Source organism: Chenopodium quinoa, unplaced genomic scaffold, assembly GCF_001683475.1.
Source record: "Chenopodium quinoa cultivar QQ74 unplaced genomic scaffold, ASM168347v1, whole genome shotgun sequence".
NCBI classification, from domain to species: domain Eukaryota; kingdom Viridiplantae; phylum Streptophyta; class Magnoliopsida; order Caryophyllales; family Amaranthaceae; genus Chenopodium; species Chenopodium quinoa.
Genome location: NW_018742966.1, coordinates 1,222,468 through 1,245,348, shown reverse-complemented (window position 1 = coordinate 1,245,348; position 22,881 = coordinate 1,222,468). Strand labels below are relative to the sequence as shown.

The window sequence follows — 22,881 nt, the reverse complement described above, 5'->3', positions numbered from 1 at the left end:
GAAGCAACTATACGAGTCAAGCTATGGTACGTAAATTGGTAATGAATATCCATCTACTAATTAATGATACTACATCCATTTGTAATTATTATCTTATCCTAAATGTTTACTTTCAAAGTGAAATATGTACTAAGATGATTAGTTTTCCAAATCATATCAACTTACACATGTACTAATTTAAGATTTTTGTGGTGATATATAGGTGTTAGACAAGTTTATCAACCTCTTTCCTCCTTCCCAAAAACACTTCTCTTCCTATTATAAGTAGCCAAAAGAGGTCATGAAAAAGAATTGAATCTTATATAACTAGAAATAGTATCTAAAATGGAATAAAAAGATGAGACAATCTAACTTGTTACCTCGCACAAACCGAAGTCTCTTTGATTTTATCCAATTACCTTATCTTCTTTATTATTTTATGGAGTCTTTTTCAATAATTTTCCTTTGCCACATCACTTTCAACTTTCACATTAACATCAATTAAAAAAAACAAAGTGTCATAATAAGTTTCATTTGTCTTTATTTCCACTTGGAAATCAATTCTTTTTGGCCCCACTTCACATGCCTTCTTTCTATTAAACTTTGAGTGTTTAATTGACCCCTCCTATTTATCTTAATTATATGATAATATATTCTTTAATCAACATATTTATATATTTAAATGAATTTGATTAAAAGGTGAAATTAAGTCTTAATGATTTTCATGGTGTTTGCCATTAATTTATAGAAATAAATAAATAATTTTTTAGGTGCTCTTTATAAGGCAACCATTATAGTAGGAGCAATTGTAGAATATTAATTGGTTTGACCAAAAGATCCTTACTTGGACATAATCCGATACTCTTCGTGCACCATAGTCCACAAATGTAAATTTATGACATAAAAAGTTGAAAATTGTCTCATAAGATATTGTTAAGTCAGGTTATAATAAGCACTATAAATGGTTGAGATAAATTTCTTCAAAGGATTAGATAATTATTTAAAAAAAATTATGAATCAAAATTTCTTATTCAATTAGGTGTTTAATGCTGATCAAGTATTAAATAAATATGAGTGGTCATAAATCATAATAATTATAATAGTAATTATAATAGTAATGTTTCATGTTAATATAGGACCCCATTAGGACCATCACATCATCACAAAATTCACTGTAATAATAACTAGGGCTTCCTTTTAACCACAATGTATATCTAAATGTGTTTGGGTAAGAGTAATAGCACTTTTGACCCAAAAAGATAAGAGTACTCTATTAATATTATAATTAGGAATCCAATAATTAACTTAATGTTAGCATTGATTATGATTATGCAGAGAGCTTATAAAATTTGTTGAAATTGATGGGTGTCAGTCAGGTAGCATGTAAGTGACGTACACTGTAGTGAAAACACCATATTAATTATTTATATTTATGATATCACCCCTTTTAGTATATTTTTATACATAGTGGGTGTAATTTTTTTTTTAAAGTAAAGAAAATGACTTTACTGAATACAATTTTGTAGCTTTGATTTCTTGAAAGTGAGGAGAAAGATAAGAGAATTCTCATCTCGGAAAAATTTCCTTAGCCCGTATAAAATTTAATCTCATAAACTAGTTTGTGAGATGACAAATCTTTACCACTAGACTAAGACTAGCTCAGCGTATTCGAGAATAGACTCAAAGAAGTGAGCGTAGGGTAGTTTATAAATAGGAAAAAAGGGGGAGAGAGAGAGGGTGAACATTAATTGATTTGAAAAGGGAACCACTTTGATAGATTTGTCCTTGTCTTTTAGGCCCAACCAACTACACTATTGTCTTTAACTTATGAATTATTGAAACATAGCCGAGCTAGTGGGCATTGGTATCTAATAATCCATCAATTCTTGGGAATCGTTAGGATAGGTTTTTGGCTCCATAGGCATTAACTCATCAACCAAAATATCAGGATTTAGTTTTTCATGATTTCAAACGTTCGATGTTGAGTCAGTGAGAGCAATGATATAAAAGGAGATTCAATCTCAGATTTTAAATACAAGTAGCACTTTTAATACTTTAATTGACCAAGTAAATTGACATTTACAAGGAAAAAAAAGAGTAAAATATAACTCGAAATAATTTCCTGTGTTTTCTTTATTGCCCTCTTCTATCTAGCTGAAAGCCCATCCTCGGACCTAGTATAACTCTGTACATTGCTATGCAATTGCTAACTTAATCCAAAAATATGATATGTATATATATACACAAAGTATTAAAGATTAAGGTTATGCACGTCTAAAGCCATGATTAGTTGGAAGTAATGAATAATGAATTCAAGTGGTTAGTAGTCCATACGAAGAATTTCGAATGAAGCCTCTGCAGTAGCAGGACCGAATCGCCCATACAATCATAAGTCATCCTTCGACATTGAGATAGAAACTTAATGTAAGTATACAATGTAGCTGGATAAGAAAATGAATAAGAGATGTCTAATAAATTACAAAATTCTTTTTCGCAAGGAAAGTAAGTGATACAACAAATGGGATGGGCAACAAACACATTCTACCTTAGTATTACATGCGAGTAGCCTGACTAGCTTCAAGCTCTGAACCATGTGTAAATAACTTCAATAAAAATAAATGAAGAGCTAGCTAATTATCTTTTATATCATTGTTTAAATTTCTTATCATTTCTAGTCTTCTTTCTGAAATCGCGTTTCTCATCAGAATACTGCTTTTTTCTTAATAAACTGCTCATTGCAGCATTTAGGGCATCAGCAGCAGCAGAGAAAACAGAACTTTCTACAGACACACTTCCTTGCAACTTCTCTAGCAATTGATCTCCTCCAGGTACCTCTGCATCTTCCAAAACTCTAGGCTCAAGATCTGAATCATTAGACTTTTTCTTAAAACACGACACAGCTCTGATGCGTGCAAAGGATGAATCTTTTGAACCAGGTAAATTAGAGGCACCAGTAACCATCCATAACAAGTTTCCTGACAATGTCGTCCCAAGTCTTGTTGGGATGAATGTTTCTCCGGGTACTGGTACCACCTGCAGATAGTGTAGGTTAATCCCTCTGAAACTTCTTTTGCTAATAAATCTTTACAATATTGTCACAAGGTGGACAAAATGCCGGCAATAGAACTAGTCCAGCATCAGCAAGTGTTCTTGAGGCATAGATGCAAAGACTCAGCTCAATTAAAGATTAGAGGACAAAAATTGGATGCAAAGGTGCTTACACATTTGATCCTGAGATTCCTGGCAATAAAGTACTCAGACTACTACATGACTAGCTAGAGGGACCAGTGACCATCTAATGGGGTAAGGCGGGTCAAGGGTTGGACAACAGGGACAGCCCAATAGTTTACAACCGTTTTCCTGTTCCAAGAAATTTAATATCTCACGAAATTTAATATGAACCTACCTTGAGCGTGGAAAGCCTTTTGGCTGAGAGGTCACAGCTCAATAATAATATCCCTTGCAAGCTGAAATACAAAAGAAGAAATCATATGAGAAAATGTGGGACTAAGACTAGAATTTAATTATATATCTAAAGAACAAGCCTAATACCAGAACATCGACAAGAGCAAATCAAAAGACAAAAGAGTTTCAAGAGCTTGCCTCTGAATTGCGACTGCAACTAATGACCCATCAGCAGTGGCATATAGATCAGTAACAGCCGGATGGCTTTTCTCTGATAAATTTGCCTTCATTAACCAGAGCAACATGCGTGAGGCTTTGACAATAAATACAGAGAATATCTAAAAAGCAAAATAATTTGTAGGAGGCGATATGCATTATCCACCTAATTAGCTTTAGATTGAGATCATTAATAATAGCTATAGTACTTCAAAAGGACCAAAAATAAACTGTAAAAATTCCACACAACTCAAATTTATTACAATTAGACTCAAATTAACAAAAAATCACTTTTGTAGCAAAAGTAGTTGCACAAGAGGCAAGTAAATTCCAAGCCTTTGGCTGAACAGTCTTTCTCAATCCTTGTAGCAGGCCAAAATGTCTGCAGTAATTTAATTTTCGTCACATATAACCCTAAACAACCAAGAAAAACTAATGGCTCGAAATGGTACTGTTGAACCTCAACAACTTAATGTGCGGCATATCTAGACTCTAGTTAGCTCAACACTAACCTGCCTACTTGATACTTCAAAGTTGACAAATTTCTACTCAATTGACGTAATCAGCTTATTGATTTAACATAGGTAGACAGGTCCAGTTTTCTTTTAGTTCATACAATGATAATTCAAGAGTAGGAGTTGAACGGAAATGCAGGCTAAAATTTTATTCCTTGTGCATAATGACATACCTCTCTTCCAACATCACTTGTGCAAAGAAGTGACCCAGATGTAACATTCCACATGCACACCTGAAAGAGAAATCAGAATCCAATAAAAACTGGCCCTCTTCCACAGAAGGAAAAAAAAAAAAAATCTCACTCACAGTTGAATCACCACTTCCTGACACGAGAAAGCCCTGTGGGAAATCTGAGTTGTGCACAAAAGTGAGGCATGACACAAACCTGGAAAAAGAATAACAAAAAAGAACTTATTGAACGCTGTATAATACTGGTAATCAGGCTGCATAGAAGTCCAAACTTCAAATGTGCAACATACCATTGTGGCCTAACTCAACTAATTAATGACTAAGAAAGACAGGAGCACAATTTGCTCAAAATGCTATGTGGAAATACTTATTATCTGTTGCATAAGTTTGTTTGAGGGAATGGAGAAAATTAGAAATCCAAGTGAAGTATGTGATTCTAACAATCTGATTCAACTTCAAATAGTGAAAGAAAAAGCTATCAAGAATTCATGAATTTGGATAAGTCAGATTGATTAGATATTATAAGCAAATTTCAAGCAGAAATGTAGAATTCGTGAAAACCTTTTCACCTTCTTAGAAATGATTGTACATTCAAACTAAGTATCAAGGCATACATCTAGGACGAAAGGCATAATCTTATCATTATCCACTCCGATAAAAAAATAAGCAAGAATGAGGATAGAAAGATAGACTCACTCTGAATGACCAAGACAGAAGCTCTGAATCTCATGGACTCCTTTCAAGGGATTTTTGGGGAACACACTAACCTGTGACAAGAAATTTATTCAATAAAGCAAGTTCAAGAGATTATGGCCTGAATACTCATTCAGAGAAAAGGACAAAAGGTTACACGAATTTTGAAGTCACGGTCAGCACTGACTATGAAACGTCCATCAGGCGAGAATTCCTGCAAGGAACAACAAGACCTTCAAGATATGACCATGCATATATAAGAGGTAAAGTGGTGGGCATTGGACGCTACTGATTTACATACCAGACTAGTAATGATGCTACAGTAGTGGCCAAAAATTGCCACAGCCTTCTTTTCGGGGATGAGCTGATTTTCAGCAAGCCCTACAAGATCTACAATCCAAACAACTCCGAATTTGTCTGCAAAACAGACATATTGCTCATCTTTGCTAATAGCAACTGCGCTTACTCTTTTCTCCGAATTTCTGTTCCATAAACAATCTAGAATACATCATAAGGTGAAAAAAGAAAGTCTAAGAAAATGCAATCACTGCAACAACAGACTAAGACATTAATTTTAAACAAGATACATGCTATCCAGAAAACAGGTTTGCCAACTAGCTTCAAGTTTGGTAATCACAGAATAGGCATCCTAATTAAGATTGGTAGGGTATAACTGTGAAAGGCTCGAGACCTCAATAACATTAAATACAAATAACCATAGTATGTTCCTGGCGTTTGACAATACAAGCAAACTCATTATATAGTAAAAATATTTCCACAACCAAGACCCTCCACAAATCAGGAAAACTTACACAGTACAAAGGCATTGCCAGGATTCCGCGCTCCATATCTTAACAAGCTTGTCATCACCGGCAGATACCAAAAGCTTCCCCGAGTCACTAAAACGTACAGCTCTAATAGAATCTCTATGTAGCATCTCCTTGGATTCATCTGCCAAAGAGATTGCACAATTTTTGCTGCAAATGTAATAAAAACTCAGGTTCAAAGAGATTGCACAAATAACCACCAAGTTCAACTTTATATTGCATATAACACAATCATTCACTAAAACCACTTGATCACTAAAAATTCATCATTCCAAAGAACAAGAAAAATCATATTAGCACACCGTTTTGAATATTCAAGTCAATTAAACTTCCTCACATCAAAAGCATACATTTAATGAGAAACCCCATCAACCCAATTTCAGAAATTGAGTTCCCAATCTAATAAAACCAAAATTTCAGAACTTTTTCAAACCAAATCAACATAAACCAATGACATTAATAACAGTAATTACCCATCATAATAAAGTAATAATTGAAGGAAAATTGGCTTACACAAGATTGAAAATTCGGAGCTCCGAACCAACAGTTACTGCAATGAATTGATCGAAGGGGTGAAGAGCAATAAGAGCAGGAGCAACCTCAGTTTGTAAGTAGGAATCTTTTTCCTCTAATTGGGTATCTTCGGTTTCCTTCTCCTCCATCTGGGTTCCGTTTGTTTCAGTCTTGAAATCCTCCTTCACCTGAGCTTCCTCCATTGCTGATATTACTCCAACTTCCCCAAATTTGATTCCTTAGTTTTTAGGGTTTTGCAGGGTTTAGCAAATTATTCAGAATAACAGAAAAGGAGTCAAAGTCGGTCGTGTGTTTGTGAGTTGTGACTGTGTTGCAGTGTTGGGCTTCTTTTTTAGTCAGATTCATCTTCTGTTAACCACTTGGGCTGACGGCCAGTCACACAGAAAAAATATATTATCGAGAATTTATGATAAAATACATATAAATTGGTGTACTTAATGTTAATTTATTTTTAATATTTTCATTTTTAATGACGTTATACACCACCCTTACGGCTATGTTTATCATTTTCTTACCTCCGCAATACAAAGTTTTTTCACCTAAATTATTGATCACCGCCAATAATAGAAAATAAAATACGTCGTAAAAACAAACACACAAATAAAAAACTAACTTAGAAAGTAATGATCAATCTTCATTCCAACATATTCAGCACCCAAAGGGGTTAAACAAATTGTAATTGTTAAATTGCTCTAAGAATTGGCCAAATCTTAAAGAAACTTTACAAGTTTACATTCCACATTGATCTGTTGCCTGTATAAACTTCAAGCATTTCATGATCAGGCGATAAGAAACCAGTTACAGCATAAGTCAAAGGGAATAGACATTGGAGAATAACAAATGTTCCCCTGCGCTCATGGTGCCAAACTTCAAAACAGGGGCACCATTCTTTCAACAGAGCACAACATCCTTGAAAAGATCTTTAAATTCTCAATTGTGTACATCCAAGAATGGTTCCACGGCACCTGGACATAGGAGCAACTCGGCGCCAATTTGGTCTTTCACTCCCTACAGTCAGAACATCAACATCAGAGGTCGGCTTGATGTCTCGATTGCATCGATCAGGACCGATCACACCTCCAACTACATATATGTCTCCATCTAATCCAATCATTGCAGACCCAATTCTCTTTCTTACCTCCGATGCTGAAACGATGACCTTTCTTTTATCGCTTTCCTGCTTACAAATAAGGCCATGGCTCATGACGTAAAGAACTCCATTAACTACAGCCATTGGACCCTGAAGCCAACCATAGTCTTCCACCATCCAGCCGTCGGCAGGCCTCTCAAGGACCTGAACCATTGACAGCCCCTTGTGCACAACATGCATTTTGCCCCCTATGACCATTCCGGAGCATGCTGAGTTATGAGTGTAAGGAAGATCAGGAATCGAAACCCATGTATCCTTTTCAGGATCATAAACTTCAGCCTGAGCAATTGATTTTCGGCAGATGGTGAAACCGCCAGCAACAATGATCTTTCCATCCAAGACACAGCACGCAAACATTGCACGAGGCACCAGCATGGGAGCACACTGGGCCCAACTCCTCATGACAGGATCATAAGACCATACTTCATTGGTTGCGAAGCTCCCATCCTGATCACCAGTTGATGGGTCAACAGCTTCACTCCCACCACCAAGCACAAATAGCTTCCCACCAGTGGAGACAGCCCCAAAGTGAGCAAGATGCATAATTTTTGATGGGAAAACAGGGAGTGTGATCCAAATGTCGTGGAGGGGATCATAAAGCTGCCATAGATTATCGGGATCAAAAGCACATACACACAGAAACTCCTCTGTTGAACCTACCTCTTCCCTGGCCTTATAAAGCTCACGGCTGCGAAGAGCATCTCTCCAAGTACGACTTACAAGTTCTAACTTGGGGTGAAGGTTAAAAGGAACATGAGCAAGGCACCTAAGGGCAACAGCATCAGGGAGACCTTCAATCAGCACAGACATGATAAAATAGAATCACATCCGGTACATGTGAAGACAATTGATGTCGGTTGAAACCCTGAGTAGACCTTTGGTACAACCTGAAATAAGAGTTATTGTACGCACACATCATTTATGCTGGTCAGAATAATTTAGAGCACATATTAAGAGAAAGGTACAGAAATTATTCTGAATCTCATATATTCTATCAAGGAGAAAATAGCAATAATTTAGCAACAATATTCACTTGAAACCACCATTTTATTATCAACCAGTAAATCAGCATTTCATTTCATGATCATCACAAATCACACCACTAATGGGAAATGCAACAGTTGGTTATAAGACATATACCACTAGAAAGGAACACTAAGAAACATTAAACAAACAAACCTCTACAAGACGACTACAACAATAACTAACAACTAAAAGTGGGAAGGATTTACTGTATAGGTTACATGGATTTCATCAAGACTAACGGGTATTATTATTATATATGTGAACAATCACACGGGATAAACAAGGAATGTTGAAGGCAAAATCACATGGGTTATCCCAATCTCCACTAGTCCAAAGGCTTTAAATTCTAAGGAAACAAAGAAATAGCATGTGAAAATATGCAAAGTATGCAAGTTTTCTGAAATCAGAGGGAAGATCAATAAACACATGTCATCTGTTGATAAGTAGGTTTAAAAAAAAAAAAGAGAAAAGAAAAAAATAAAAATAAAAAATGATTTGGTTGGAGAGGCTCTGCTGTGTAACCAAGGGTACGTTAGCTCATTCCACATTCTTTATGCCCAAACAACATCGACCCCCATTTTGATAGAATCCATCAACTTCCCTGCTTTTTACCAAAGCTCCACTTACCCCCTCTTCTGGCCCAATGTTACTTATTAGTTACACTAATCCTCCTTCGCACCACATATTATACTACCTCCGTTAATAGTTATCTGCAACTTTGGGGTATTATTTGTGAGAGATAAAATATTCAAAAGTTGCAGATAACTATTAACGGAGGTAGTAAAACAAAAGGTGTAAATTTTAATTCAGAAGTTAGATAGCGACAAACATATCATATTGAATCCAATACTCGCACATTAGGTAACTCTGTTCCGGAGGGAAGAGCAATAAACAAATGTCAACTGTTCATCCAACGCTACCAAAACACTGTTATTAAATCCAAAACCCATCACCCTCATGCTGTATTACCTATCTCCTCACGAACCTACTGGACTGCAAAGACAAGCTAATACATTATGAACCTGCAGATCTAGTAGAAATCAGCTTCAGAGGCTCATTGCATGTGTCAGTATAGAAAAGGAGAAAAGAAACCGGTAACAATACCACTACAGCACTACCCTAATCAGTTAACGACCATTACTAACATGGAACGCATAACCACCGCTGATGACTCAAGACTTTAACGTCCAACATCTTGGTGCTGCCTCCAATCCCAATAGCTGCTAGACTCATGCCTAGAGAATAATAAATACTACCTCCGTTTCTTATTATTTGCAACAAAGGGGAATTATTCGTGAGACATAAAATTTTCATTTGTTGCAAATAATAAGAAACGGATGTAGTATATCTTCTTACAATCAAGCCAAAACACCCTAAATACAAAGATAAATAAACTCAATTTCAGCTTTCAGGACATCCATCCATTCAACCACATTTTAGGATTGGGACAAACCTACCACATGTGACATCACAAGAATATGGACAACGATGGAAAGACTATCAAGAGATCCCAATAAAAAGATGGTTTGAGAGATGCACTATAAGGCAGGGTTGCCGGTTGGGGGTTGTTGGTGGTGAAAATGTGGAATAGGAAAAGATGTTAAGTGGGTTAGACATTAGGAGTTTGCATTAGAATTAAACCCAATATGGTTAATGAGGATCGAATGGTCCGAGCACTTTCATATGCCTTATAAGATTATAAATCATCAAGCCCTTCCCTGAGCCAGAGCAGGAGTGGCGGCCACCGCCCTGGGGCAGGGAGAAAAGGTCCAATTTCATAGTTCCCTTCTAACATTAAAGGATTCTGCAACACATTAGCAAAATAGCAACCAATTTGATTCAATTATCAAATTAGGCTCCAAAAATTACACAACTTTAGGTAGAAAAGGTCTAATTTCATAGTTACATCCTAACATTTGATAAAAAAAAAAAAATCAAATTAGGCTCGACAAAATAACATAATTTTAGATAGAAAAGCTCCAATTTCATAGTTCCATTCAAACATTACAGGCAAACTTGATTCAATCATCAAATTAGGCTCGAAAAAACACATAATTTTCATCTCTAGCAACAAAATCGCTCGTTATGATCTTTTATAACCTTAGTAATTATAATCAATAGTTCAATAATCCACTTTATATGAACCCTAAATTGATTATAATGACAACAGGATTAACGATAAACCCTAGATTGTGAAACTGATATTCGATAATTACAAAATGAAACAACATCTTACCTCGAAAGGTGCTTCAATGGAGGATAGAAATTTAAGAAATCGCCTAAATTGAGAACGTAAAGTGCGCTTCAATGGAAAACTGAGATAAATAGAGAGCAGGAGGAGGACAGATCTACGTTCATCCGTTTATGAGCTTAAGCCGTATAACTTTTATACTCCGTATCTTTTCGATTCTAAATACATAGTAATTGCAATACTTGTCTTATTAATCGGTTTTTTGATAGGAATATAGGAGTGTATATTTGAGAGTAAACACAAAATACGGTCCCTAAACTTTGCCAAAAGTTTAATTTTGGTCTCTATACTTTCAAAAGTCTGATTTTGGTCCCTCAACCACCAATGACTCATCAATTGTGGTGGACTGGTGGTTATTGTAATGAGCCAGCAAAGTTTAGGGACTTTGCCATATTTAATTGCTGACTGGACCAAAGTTTAAGGACTTCTAATACTGACTGGACCAAATTTAGGGACTTTGCCTTTTTTAATTCAATTGCTACGAACTATGTTAATTAACCATATTTTTAACTTTAATTAATCTAATTATTTTACTCATTCCAATCTTGAATTTATTTAATTTCCCACATTAATTTTAATAACTTTATGTTCTCTCTCCTCAACTTCTTACCTTCCCCATTTTTTAAGCTCCACCACCCTACATATACATACTACTTCCACTGGCAATCTAGCACCACCCTCTCCCACCGAAAATAACAAGGTGGTGGTCGTCGTCAACTTGACATGGGTTATCCTTCAATTTTTTTTTCTTAATTCAAAACTTGTTTGTTTTCAATTTGATTTTTTTTTTTTGTTTAATTTGACTGACATTTTAGATTTGTTGGTAATTGGTTTTTTTTTTTTTTTATTAATTTTAAGACAGTTGTGGTCTTATAATGGTGGCGCCCAGTGGTTGTTTATGTATTGGCGATGGGCTAGTGGTTGTGGTGGTGGTGGTGACTATTGTGGTTATGTTTAGGTAATTGGTAAGGATAAATTATTGAGTGAGTTCGGCAATTAGAAAGGTTAATTTTCTGGGATTAATACTTGGAATGCATGGAAGTCCCTCAACTTTAGTCCATTCAGCAAGAATAAAATAAAATAAAAAATGCAAAGTCCCTAAACTTTGGCCATGTTAGCAATTACATAGGCATGGGTCCCTAAACTTTGCTGAGTCATTGTAATAGCCACCACAAATTATGACTCATTGGTGGTTGAGGGACCAAAATCAGACTTTTGAACGTCGAGGGACCAAAATCAAACTTATACCAAAGTTTAGGGACCGTATTTGGTCTTTACTCATATATTCGATATGGTTCATTTTTTTTACCACGCGTCCACACATGATACATATACATGAAATAATAACTTATGCAAAATGTACAAAGTAATTACTCCCTACTATAGGCTCACTTTATGTGAGAGCTTTATTAGTCATATGATGCAATAAAAAAGGACCAAAGAAGTGAATGTGTGTGAGCTTTAAATATTCATTGTTGAATTTTGATTGTTGGGTGCCCAAGAGAGTTGGGTTTGGTTAATCTTTGTCAAAGCCCTTCTCACAAGGAATCAATTTTAGGATGCTTGGAATATGCATTTAAGGTTGGATCCTCTTTGTTTGGAATTTGATAATTGGTGTCAATCCAGTCTTCATGAACATGTAACCTTGATTTCTATAAAGGAATGCAAGTTAGTAATATTGAGGATGGGCTCAAGGATCGCTCTTTATTGTAGTGTGCACAACAAAATTAAAGATCCATCAACCCGTTTGAGTGGTTTGAACGTTTTGTTTGTAAAAGTGACACATCCAAAAACATAGTAATGAATTTTTTTTTTACTTTTATTAGCTTGATAATTTAGCACAACCAAAATGAGTTTTAGCTTATTAGACTGGACAAGAACCAAATTAGCGATTAATAACTAGAGTAAATTGCCAAATGAAGTAAAGTTTTCTAGCTAAATATATCACTTATTCAATAATTAGCGGTATATTAGTAACAAAAAAACTACCACCAAGTGCATTATCTGTATCACCTTGATAAAAAAAAAATGGTCATTAAGTAGTTGTTCTAAGGACTACTATTTCAATTAGCGATTAACAAAAGTAAATTGCCAATTGAAATTTTGATGTAGCGATTAATAGTTAAACAAATTAGCACTTTAAATAGTAATGAAAATGCTCATTTCCATTTGGCTATCAATTTTGCCTTAGACAAAAGTGTTAACTTAACATTTTATCCTCGACAAAATCGTCTAATAGTTAGCAATTTATTTCAAATAAAAGCTATTATTTCAAGTAGAAACCTTACCTCGAACCAATACAAGAGAAATATAATATTTGCAACTATTGATGTGGACGATAAATCTTTAATTATGTTTTAAAAATGGCACAATTATGGAAATTTGACAGCTTCTATAAGTGTTATTTATGAAAAAAAACCGTTCTTATGTGCCTTTATTTCTAACTTTAAAGAGTAATAATGTGATGATACTTTCGCCTTAAAGTAACCATCAATGTCATATTGGATGGTGTATTTAAAAAAACATATCGATGTACCTCTCTAATTTTTGCTTAATTTAATATTATAATGGATAGTACAGTATTATTTTAAAAAATTATTAGCTTAATTCAACCTAGTCATTCAATAATCTCATGCCAACATTATTATTGTATTTTAAGATCTTGCTTCAAAAACAAACTTTGATTTTGGAGTTTGATTCTCATATGTTTCAAATTTAACTTATCCTCTTTTTAATTATATCCCAATAAAACTTGACTAGTCAAACAAATTACTTAGAAATTACTCAACCTTGTAATCTGGACAATGATTTCCAAAATTCTTTATGGTTTATGTCCCTTTGTTGAGAAGCTTCTATTGGAAGATCATATTTGTAAGGCTTTGAATAGAGAAGTTAAAAAAACAAATAATGTCAAATCATAACAACACCACCTCTTTTATTGCAATATAATGATGGAAATAATAATCTCTTAATAAAAAAGTATACACCTCAAATCATAATAATAATAATAATAATAATAATAATAATAATAATAATACAAAGAAAATTACTCAATTCCAAAAAATAAAAAAAGATGTACTCGTATTACAAAATGGGTGTGGTGGTAGTACAACCGTACAACAAATTAAAAATCGCACATGAAAACAAGAAGAGTGAATAAGACGGTCCAAAATAAGACCAAATAATTTGAACGTATCTAAAAGGCTAAAGCGTGTGAAACGACGAAAGTATAACACCGCAAATAAAGCAGGAATAGTCGGTAACTTTGACAATGTTGCGTCTGAAGAATCACCATCTGTTGGTGATGTTTTAGATCCACTTCCTGCAATTTCACATACGTATAACTTATTAGTATTTGTGCGAATGAAATATTTGTACTTGTGTTAATGCATAGGATAATTTCAATTTGTTTAAAACGGCAATATGATGAATGTTATTTTAGTTCCCTTAATATGATCATGGATGTATGCGAGTTTTTAAGGAAATATTAGTAAATTCTTTTTAAAGTTTGAAGAATAATGTCTAAAATTACTTAAATGAGTATTCAATAAGTGATTGTTAAAGTTAGGTACAAACCTGGACTTCCTAATGGAGATCCTGCTGGAGAAGCGGCTGTAAAAATACCACACAATAAGTATTAGAATTTGATAAACTGAAATTAACGATAACTATTTTCGTTTTTTTCAATTTACATGTTTGGACTTCTTTTAACTACTTATACACTCTACTTAAACTAATTTTTTATGATTTACAAATGAAAATAAAAATAAAAACATATTATTATAATTTTGTTAACATGTTTAACTGTGTATCTTACGTATAAACGTAAGTTTTTACTTTTTTGAAAGTTAATTATACTGTTAATAAATAATTACTTCATCATAAATTATACGTAGTATAGTACGAGTAGAATTTATAAATTAAATTGGTGAAAACATAAAAAAGAAAAAAAAAAATCATATGGTAAGTTACCTTTATTACAACGGCTAAGAGGAGGAGTCTGAACATTGCAAGCATTAGGAAGAGTCAAAGCTTGAGTTTGGTTAATGTTCAAACCAGCAGCCAAACCCGAGGCTCCACCGTTAAGAACCTCGCACAAGCATTCTGGTGAGGACTTAACAACACTACCTAGCTGGCTGCAGCAGCTTGATGAGGGCGTCGACGAGTTCCCGGTTATGTAGTTTAAGCAAGGTGACAACGTAACCAACACATTTGTGCAAGCACCACTTAGCCCTGAAGAGCTCGGTTGAGCCATTGACATAGCCCACATTGAGCTAATTGCTAGTACTAGAACCATCACATATTATTTTTATGTTGTTTTTCGTTGCTTTTGTTTGATTATTCAAAATTAAGCTTCAATTACGTGTCTTTCTTGTTTGTCTCTAGAATATAAGATGACTTAGATCGAATGATGGATGCCTTAAGAGCTACGACCAAAGCAACTGATTATAAGTATTCCGAGTGAGTTTCTTCCATCTTTCCATGTAATTTAATACCAAGTACTATAATAAGTTTATAACACGTCTTTTTCCAAAATGATGTTACTGTTAGGTGATCTAGAATAAAAGAGATATACAAGTATTATTTGGATATATTTAAAAATTGTGTGGTTTAAGTAAGATAGAGTTTATAAAAATTTGTAGGAGTAAAAGAAGCCTAAGAAGTGAATAAATTAAGAAAGTGAAAAAGTGTAAATATAATAGCATAAAGCAAAGCACTAAGAATTCTTAAATATAGGAGTAATAATAAATAAATAAATAAATAAATAAATAAATAAATAAAAGCAAGGCATGAAGAAAATTTAAATTATTACCAAAATGTAAACTGCTACTCCCTCTACTTTGTAATAATCGATGGTTTGACTTTTTACACTATTTATATACTTACGTACTTTGACAATACTTTTTATTAATATATAAATAAATATGTTCTCATGTAAAATGTTTTTTAGATTAGTCTTTATGTACATTTTTATCACCCTTTTATACTTCTTAATAATATGTATTTATAAATTAAATATTAATGGTCAAAGTTGTACATTGACATGTGTATTAATCAAAGTGTTGCGATTATTATGAAACATATAGAGTAATAGAAAATTTCAGTTACATTACGTATATTCCTAAAATACTACGTACTTGTTTTTATCAATTTTTCGTTAGGAGTGTCTCATAAGTCATAATATACTTTTCTATATTGATTTTAATAAAAATTCTATGGGGTTGACTACTCATATAGTCATATATTCCTTAAATTCGTGCTAGTTACATTATTAGTTTAAAATGGGGCTGCTGGTAAACTCATCAAACGGAGTTCGATTTTATACGACCATACAAAACATATATGTACATCTCTGGAGAGTCAACAAAACTAACGTGAGGTTATAGACTTCCCTTTTAATTTAAACCTATTCAAAATTCAACAGGTGAAAATTATGACTGAGTACGTAAGAAGCATAATTGAAGAAAAGAGTTGTAGATTTCTTGAATGTCATTAATTTTCACATCATGATATATTTTATAGCGAGTATTATAATATTTTTTTATCATCTTATATTAGAAATAACTGACAAGAATTTAATATCCAAAAAAATTCTACGTATATAACAAGACTCCAAATATTATGACTTATGATTTATGAAACACTGTAAAATATGTGTGCCAAATGGGCCACCTCTCCATCAATTTTGACTTCTGGGTTGTTTTCAAAACTTTATTGTACATGTTACATTTCTTAGTGGATAATGGCTTAGGGCTAATTGGCCACTTCCCCAACGTGTAGTTGCAAGAGGGTTAACAATTTGGAATGTAAGAAAATCCATGGAAAGTCCGAAATATGTTGAATTCATATGGCTTTTTATAAATAAAAGTGATCAGAGCAATACACGAACAAGCTTATCTAAATTGAAAATTTTCAATATTATAAGCACGTTTTTAACTTTAAATTGCAATATTAGCATAAACACTTGAAGTGATGAAGAGAAGAAAGAGGGTAATATGAAATGGGAATTCGATCATGCTTCCATTAGATGTGTTCTTAGAATCCGATTTTGGTCCTGTTCCTGCATAATATAAATTCACCAATTAATAGCTACTGAATTTTTTTTATTAATAACGTTCAAGATTGATATATGTCAAAATGCTCATATTATTTGTTAAGGTGAGAGTTTGAAGTTAATTAGTATGAACTCGTTTTCCCAAAGACTTTGGCGGAGCATGATTTGCAATAATAAGTCTGTCTAATTATTTTCTTAGAATAAAAAAGTAAGAAGAAAAGATCTCTAACCAGTCTTTGGCCCTAACGGTTTTTAGGAAAGGACAAGGGATTGATCTCACCTTCAAATAACTACAGCAGGCTACAATAGAGACCTTGTGATCTCAAGGTTATAAGGTAAATTCCTAACCAACTACGCTAAGCTATAAACCAATTGCTCTAATATACGTACGTACCAGCTGAAGGAATGGTAGGAAGTTTAGGCAATGTTGTATTGTTAGGATTGACTGAACCCTTTGGTGTGGAAGCATTAGAAGGCAAATCAGATAGGTTGAGTCCTGCAGGAAGTTTATTGCATTCGCTAACAGGCTGAGTTTTGACGCGACAGATTCTAGGGAGGGATTCAGCCCTGGTGTCATTGATGGGTACTCCAATTTCAGCGCCATTGCCTTTGAGGCCAACACAAAGACACCAAGGTTGTGATTCAACAATAGCATGTAGTTGCAAGCAACACGAGGAGGTCGGGGTGGAAGAGCCTCCCGTGATGAATTCAAGACACGGCGATAAGCTTACTAGTGCATCTTTGCACGCTAGTGCTAAATCATCATCACCCAGGGCTACACCCGACAACATGGTCATGACTAGCATCAGCGCGACTAGTGAGGCCATTTTTATCTTGTACGTGTTACAATAACAAAAACAGAACATCTAAGCACCTTTGTTGCTTATATTTTTTCCCCTTGAAAATGTTCAGGAAAGTAATGAGGATGAGTTTTATAGGGAAGTGGTTAACATAAAAAAAAAAAGTCAAAACTAATGTCTAATTTAGGCATGTAAGTGAATTAACTAGGTTCAAGTTTAGTTAATATGCCAGGTCTAGTTTGTCTAGTGTTTAATCATAAATTGCTAATTTTCCTTTCATTTGGGGTACTAAAATTGGTCATCAAAGCTGTATATCCTATAATTCATATTGTTGATGAAAAATTCTAAAGTAAAGTTCTGTAACCAACTTGAATCCAACTACTTTCTTATCAGTTAATCAAGTAATAGTCTGCTATATGTTTAGCACAAGTGCCTTCTATAATCCATTTCTCATAAGTTTCATGTACATTACAGTACATCCTTAAAATTGTTCCTTTGGCAAGAACCTCATGTTACCGATCAACATTGAGATTGTTTGTCCGTGAATAATCAGCCACATTTCTATTCTAATATAGAAGTATATTAACTAGGCAACTACAATCATTACGGTGTTGTATTTTGACTAAATTAAACTTTTTGTAATTTGCTATAGGACACTTTTTTCTTAGTTACGATGAAAAGGTTGAAAGAGACATCTTAAAATTAATCTGAAAAGTGTGGTACAACTTTATTAATTTCAATCAAGCAAACAATATTACACAAACTGCTCAACAAATTCAATGACAGGGCCAACAGGGGAGCCAATATGGTCCCAAAATTCACTCTACAACCATGACAAACTAATTAATATAGTACAATCACATACATAAATTTTGCTAAAGGATGCTACAAAATGGCTCAAAAAATTGCCAAAGCAGAAGTACAGGACACAACTGAGAGTATAAAAGACAGCAGATAAAGGGAAGATGTAATGGTGCTTCCATTTGATTCATCAGTTGATGGTACTGTCTTGGATCCTGATCCTGCAGTTATAAAAAAGCTTGCATCAGATTCTTGTTTTTTCGGGTTTTGTGTAAAACATATTTAGAAGTCATGTATGTACCTGAGGGAAAATCAGCTGATGGGCCTTCAGGTTCTGCATCTGGTTTTCCTGCTGCTGGAGAACCTGCTGGAGCTGCACCTGAAGCTGAAGGTCCTCCTGTTCCTGTTTAAAAAAATAGCGCGATTTTATTATATAAGTGATTATATTGTGTACTAGTCCGTATCATACTTCCGTTACTTAAAGTGTAAATGTAGGGAAATTTAGTTATATACAGTATTATGAAGAAGTAATTAGTCATAAACTCATAATTGAATGGACAAAAAGCTTACCACCACATTGACTAACAGGTGGAGTTTGTACATTGCAAGCATTGGGTAGACCGAGAGCTCGGGTTTGGTTGATTGCAACACCTAAAGAGGAAGCTGCCCCACTGCTGAGAGCCGAGCAAAGGCACTGAGGCTGTGATTGGACAACGTTTGAAAGAGCCGAGCAGCATGAAGATGCAGGGGAAGAGGAGTTGCCGGTTATGAAGTTAAGGCAAGAGGACATGCTAAGTAACACATTTGTGCAACTGCTGCCGCCTGATTGAGCTTTTACTCCATTCCATGTTAAGGCCATTACTAAAACTAGGAGCACTAAACATACTTTAGATCCTCTTGAAGCCATTTTCCAAGAAAAAAAACTAAAGAAAGTAAGAAAAAAAAAAAAACAAGTGATTAAAGGAGGAAAATTGAGAAATAATTAGTTGAATTTAGATGAGGATGATAATTTTGGGAAAGAGAGGGAAGATTTTATAGGATTATAGTTGGAAGTGGACAACAAAGTGCAGTTAAGTTTGGGTGGCCAAACCAATATTTTGTTCATATGGTTAGTTGAGCTATATAGTTTATTTTATATCACTTGCATGATTTAGCATATTATTTACATTTTCTAACTTAGTCTTGTCTGATTTTCTTTTTATTCAATTCCTACCTATCATGTATTCTAGTATGAAATTATTTGGTATGACGAAGTAGATTTAACAAAGGGCATATGTATCTTGAGAAACTAGTTCATGTCATACCAAGTTCCTCGATAATCTAATTTCACAATAATAAGAAACAAATTTAATTTGAGAGTTCTTTTCTCAACTCCTTCCGTCTGAAATTAGTTGTCACATTAAAAAATCAAAATAACTCATAAACCATAACCAATATGACGTTCTTTTATCACCTATCAATCATTTCTACAAGTAGATGTCCAATCAGTAGAAGCAATTGCTATTTATGCTCAAGGGATAACATTTCAACCAAGTCACAGTAAAATAACATTGAAATATGCTACAATAACTATGTAAAATAACATTGAAATATGCTATAATAACCATGCAAAATAACATATTTTTTTTTACATAAAAATAACAATCTTTAAATTATAATCTTCACCTAACATTCCAAACACAACCAAATCATTTGTTTATAAAATTTGGACAAACAAGTATATAAATAAAAATCATTAGAACCTTCCACTCATATCCTTCCACATAAGTCAGAGGCAGTTGGTCTCACTACAGAAATACTCTGCTTTTACTCATAATAACACTCAAAATACACTTCCACTCTATAAATCAGTCTTTTTTTTTGTAAGTTCTTCACCACAAAAATTCAGCAAAACAAAAAACACTTGGAGAAAAGTACTAAAATCAAGTAAATGGATAGGTTAAATTTTACTTCATCAAAAGCAGCATTATCCATCTTAACTTATATTTTAGTAGTAAGTTCAGTGAATGGGCAGGTAACTACACCATGCACTGCCTCAATGATAGCCACCTTCACCCCATGCATGAACTACCTGACCAGCAGCACGGCCAATGGCTCATCCCCATCGTCGAACTGCTGTGGTGCCTTGAGATCAGTGATGAGCAGTAGTGTCGACTGTGCTTGCCTCATGGTCACTGCTAGTATTCCTCTGCCTCAACTAGTGAACAGAACTCTTGCACTTGGACTCCCTAGGGTTTGTAACAGTGGTGGTGTTCCTATTAAGTGTGAAGGTATGTAACTGGCCTCATTTCATGACCATAATTTCATAAGATTATATTTAGTTTTGATTTTAAAATTGTTAAATATGTAATTGGGTTGGTGTTTTATGTCATCTTGCAGCATCTGGTAGTCCTCTCCCTGCTCCAGGTACAAATTACTATGATCATTTTTCTTACCTACACTATGTCCGAAACTATAATAGTCACGTTAATAGTGTAATATGAATGATTTAAAAGTTGAAATCCGGATGGACAAAATACTACTGAAATTCAGCTTTGAGTTTTCATGAATATTGGAATGACCTGAATTATGCATGCTCTTAATTATTTCACATGATTTTTTAATCAAATGTTTTTACATGTAATTTAATTAACAGGTCCTTTGCAGTTTGGAGCACCTCCCCCAGCAGGAGCCTCACCTAGCCCGGCATTCAGTCCCCAAGGTACGTTAATTATAAGTCTTATCCGACTCATACTCGAAAATATTCAAATTGGATGACTAGAAAATTAACGGCCTGATGTGTGCACCTGGGTGCACCATGCGCCCGATTAAATAAAAAAAAAGCCGGAAAGAACATACATGTAATTGACAATGAACATGTTTTTGTTTGGCAAAGAATTTACCCGAATCAAAATCAAATGTGGGTGAACTAACTAATTTCCCATAATAAGTTTAGACTAATTGGACAATTTACTCCAAAGCATAACGACCTATATCATAGTATATAATACATCCAACTTGTTGCACGTATAAAGAAACAGAGGAAGTAGCAATAATACAATACAACTAACTTAATTCTGTGTCTTTGAAAACATGAATCTAGCATCCAAAGCAACAGCCTTTACACCAGCACCCGAACCAACGGGCACAGAAGTATCACAGGTGGTGGCACCATCAACGGTGGATGTCGAGGCACCATCCTCAGTGGAAGTTGAGGCACCATCAAGGACTCCTAGAATTAGACCAGTGTTGACCCCATCAACCTCAAGTGCATCAATGATCCTCTCATCACCTACTACTATTTGGGCATTTCTAATGGGATTCATGCTATTCACATTGTAACGTAACATGTTTTTACGTATATATCAAGTTAAAGATTGCGGTCGAGTGCCCCCATAATCCATAGGCTCTTGTATGTTGTATTAGATTCATGTAATAATTAAATTTGTTTAAAAGCTACTAGTACAATTACTACTACAATCCTCTTATTTGACATGTCTTGATTCCATTTAAGCAACAATTGATATATATTTTTGGTTTTTCTTGATGATTTTGTTAAGAGAATAACTCCTGTGTGTTCGTGAATGGCAAAAGAGACAAACAAGAAAACAGGCTACTCCTCATATATAGATTCATATTACCAAATTGATAGATTTAAAGAATAATGTAATTATACGTTGGGATTATATGTGGTCAAACTCTCATATGACGCAAGCTTGAGTAAAAATGTGAACAAGTAAAAAGTTGACTCCTCGGCTCAAGATATTAATAATTGTCTAGCTTGAATAGCTCATGCCTTGTCTTATCTCATTAGCACCCTTAATTAGCTTAATTAGTTTGATCACCACACACAACTTGAATAGCTAAGTCCAAAGTCCTTTTTACATGATTGGGATCCTAAGCTATTTTATCTACATTTTGTAGAATTGGAACCCTAAAAATAAGGATAATACGCCTAGCAAATTTGAGTTGCCATGAAGAAAGATAGATTATAGGAAGTTAATAATTAACAAAAATTTGAGGCTTAAAACATATAAAAACTCCTAGCTTTTAGCCAATCTAATAGCACTAAATAAAAAAGTTTACCATAAAATTGCCCACATTTTAAGGCTTTTAATTTGTCCAAAAATAAGCACTCCACCATATATATAACCTAGGCTCCTCTCATGCAACAAATTAAATCTATCACACACGTACTGTTTAATTCAAAAACAAAAGATAATTCATACATCAACTAAAAAATGGCCGGTAACAAGTTTGTTGCAATGTTTATGATGTGCATGATTGTGGCCGCGGCCATGAACTTGGTGGTAGAGGCCGGTGACCCTAATGGTGCCGGTACAGAGGTGTACAAGAAATGTTTCGCTGACTGCCAAAACTCTTGCCAGGGAGGTGAAACCCATTGTGAGATGAGTTGTGATGAAAAATGTGATGAAGAGGAAACCAGGGGTATGTTTATC

The 22,881-nt window shown here is 34.3% G+C and overlaps 6 protein-coding genes across 6 annotated transcripts; 1 reads left to right on the top strand and 5 right to left on the bottom strand.

Moving 5' to 3' along the window:
* Nucleotides 1–2,364: 2,364 nt before the first annotated feature.
* On the bottom strand, nucleotides 2,365–6,693 carry LOC110729008 (tRNA (guanine-N(7)-)-methyltransferase non-catalytic subunit wdr4-like). Its single transcript, XM_021908705.1, has 10 exons — nucleotides 6,339–6,693; nucleotides 5,811–5,975; nucleotides 5,300–5,480; nucleotides 5,156–5,212; nucleotides 5,002–5,072; nucleotides 4,423–4,501; nucleotides 4,289–4,348; nucleotides 3,583–3,668; nucleotides 3,386–3,446; nucleotides 2,365–3,012 (listed from the first exon to the last, which is right to left on the bottom strand). Exons 1-10 carry the CDS (start codon nucleotides 6,539–6,541, stop codon nucleotides 2,626–2,628), a joined length of 1,350 nt encoding a protein of 449 aa, XP_021764397.1. The 5' UTR covers nucleotides 6,542–6,693; the 3' UTR covers nucleotides 2,365–2,625.
* A 275-nt stretch (nucleotides 6,694–6,968) lies between these two features.
* LOC110729007 (F-box/kelch-repeat protein SKIP30-like) lies at nucleotides 6,969–10,940 on the bottom strand. Its single transcript, XM_021908704.1, has 2 exons — nucleotides 10,772–10,940; nucleotides 6,969–8,396 (listed from the first exon to the last, which is right to left on the bottom strand). Exon 2 carries the CDS (start codon nucleotides 8,317–8,319, stop codon nucleotides 7,282–7,284), a length of 1,038 nt encoding a protein of 345 aa, XP_021764396.1. The 5' UTR covers nucleotides 8,320–8,396; nucleotides 10,772–10,940; the 3' UTR covers nucleotides 6,969–7,281.
* Nucleotides 10,941–13,801: 2,861 nt separating this feature from the next.
* Nucleotides 13,802–15,212, bottom strand: LOC110728908 (non-specific lipid-transfer protein-like protein At2g13820). The gene is made up of 3 exons (XM_021908573.1): nucleotides 14,759–15,212; nucleotides 14,363–14,398; nucleotides 13,802–14,108 (listed from the first exon to the last, which is right to left on the bottom strand). Exons 1-3 carry the CDS (start codon nucleotides 15,081–15,083, stop codon nucleotides 13,837–13,839), a joined length of 633 nt encoding a protein of 210 aa, XP_021764265.1. The 5' UTR covers nucleotides 15,084–15,212; the 3' UTR covers nucleotides 13,802–13,836.
* A 1,513-nt stretch (nucleotides 15,213–16,725) lies between these two features.
* Nucleotides 16,726–17,668, bottom strand: LOC110729049 (non-specific lipid-transfer protein-like protein At2g13820). The gene is made up of 2 exons (XM_021908752.1): nucleotides 17,236–17,668; nucleotides 16,726–16,847 (listed from the first exon to the last, which is right to left on the bottom strand). Exons 1-2 carry the CDS (start codon nucleotides 17,666–17,668, stop codon nucleotides 16,726–16,728), a joined length of 555 nt encoding a protein of 184 aa, XP_021764444.1.
* A 675-nt stretch (nucleotides 17,669–18,343) lies between these two features.
* On the bottom strand, nucleotides 18,344–19,463 carry LOC110729006 (non-specific lipid-transfer protein-like protein At2g13820). The gene is made up of 3 exons (XM_021908703.1): nucleotides 19,013–19,463; nucleotides 18,744–18,845; nucleotides 18,344–18,663 (listed from the first exon to the last, which is right to left on the bottom strand). Exons 1-3 carry the CDS (start codon nucleotides 19,347–19,349, stop codon nucleotides 18,539–18,541), a joined length of 564 nt encoding a protein of 187 aa, XP_021764395.1. The 5' UTR covers nucleotides 19,350–19,463; the 3' UTR covers nucleotides 18,344–18,538.
* A 710-nt stretch (nucleotides 19,464–20,173) lies between these two features.
* Nucleotides 20,174–21,961, top strand: LOC110729005 (non-specific lipid transfer protein-like 1). Its single transcript, XM_021908702.1, has 4 exons — nucleotides 20,174–20,712; nucleotides 20,822–20,848; nucleotides 21,078–21,143; nucleotides 21,525–21,961. The coding sequence occupies exons 1-4, from the start codon at nucleotides 20,373–20,375 to the stop codon at nucleotides 21,761–21,763; spliced, it is 672 nt and encodes a 223-aa protein (XP_021764394.1). The 5' UTR covers nucleotides 20,174–20,372; the 3' UTR covers nucleotides 21,764–21,961.
* Nucleotides 21,962–22,881: the final 920 nt, after the last annotated feature.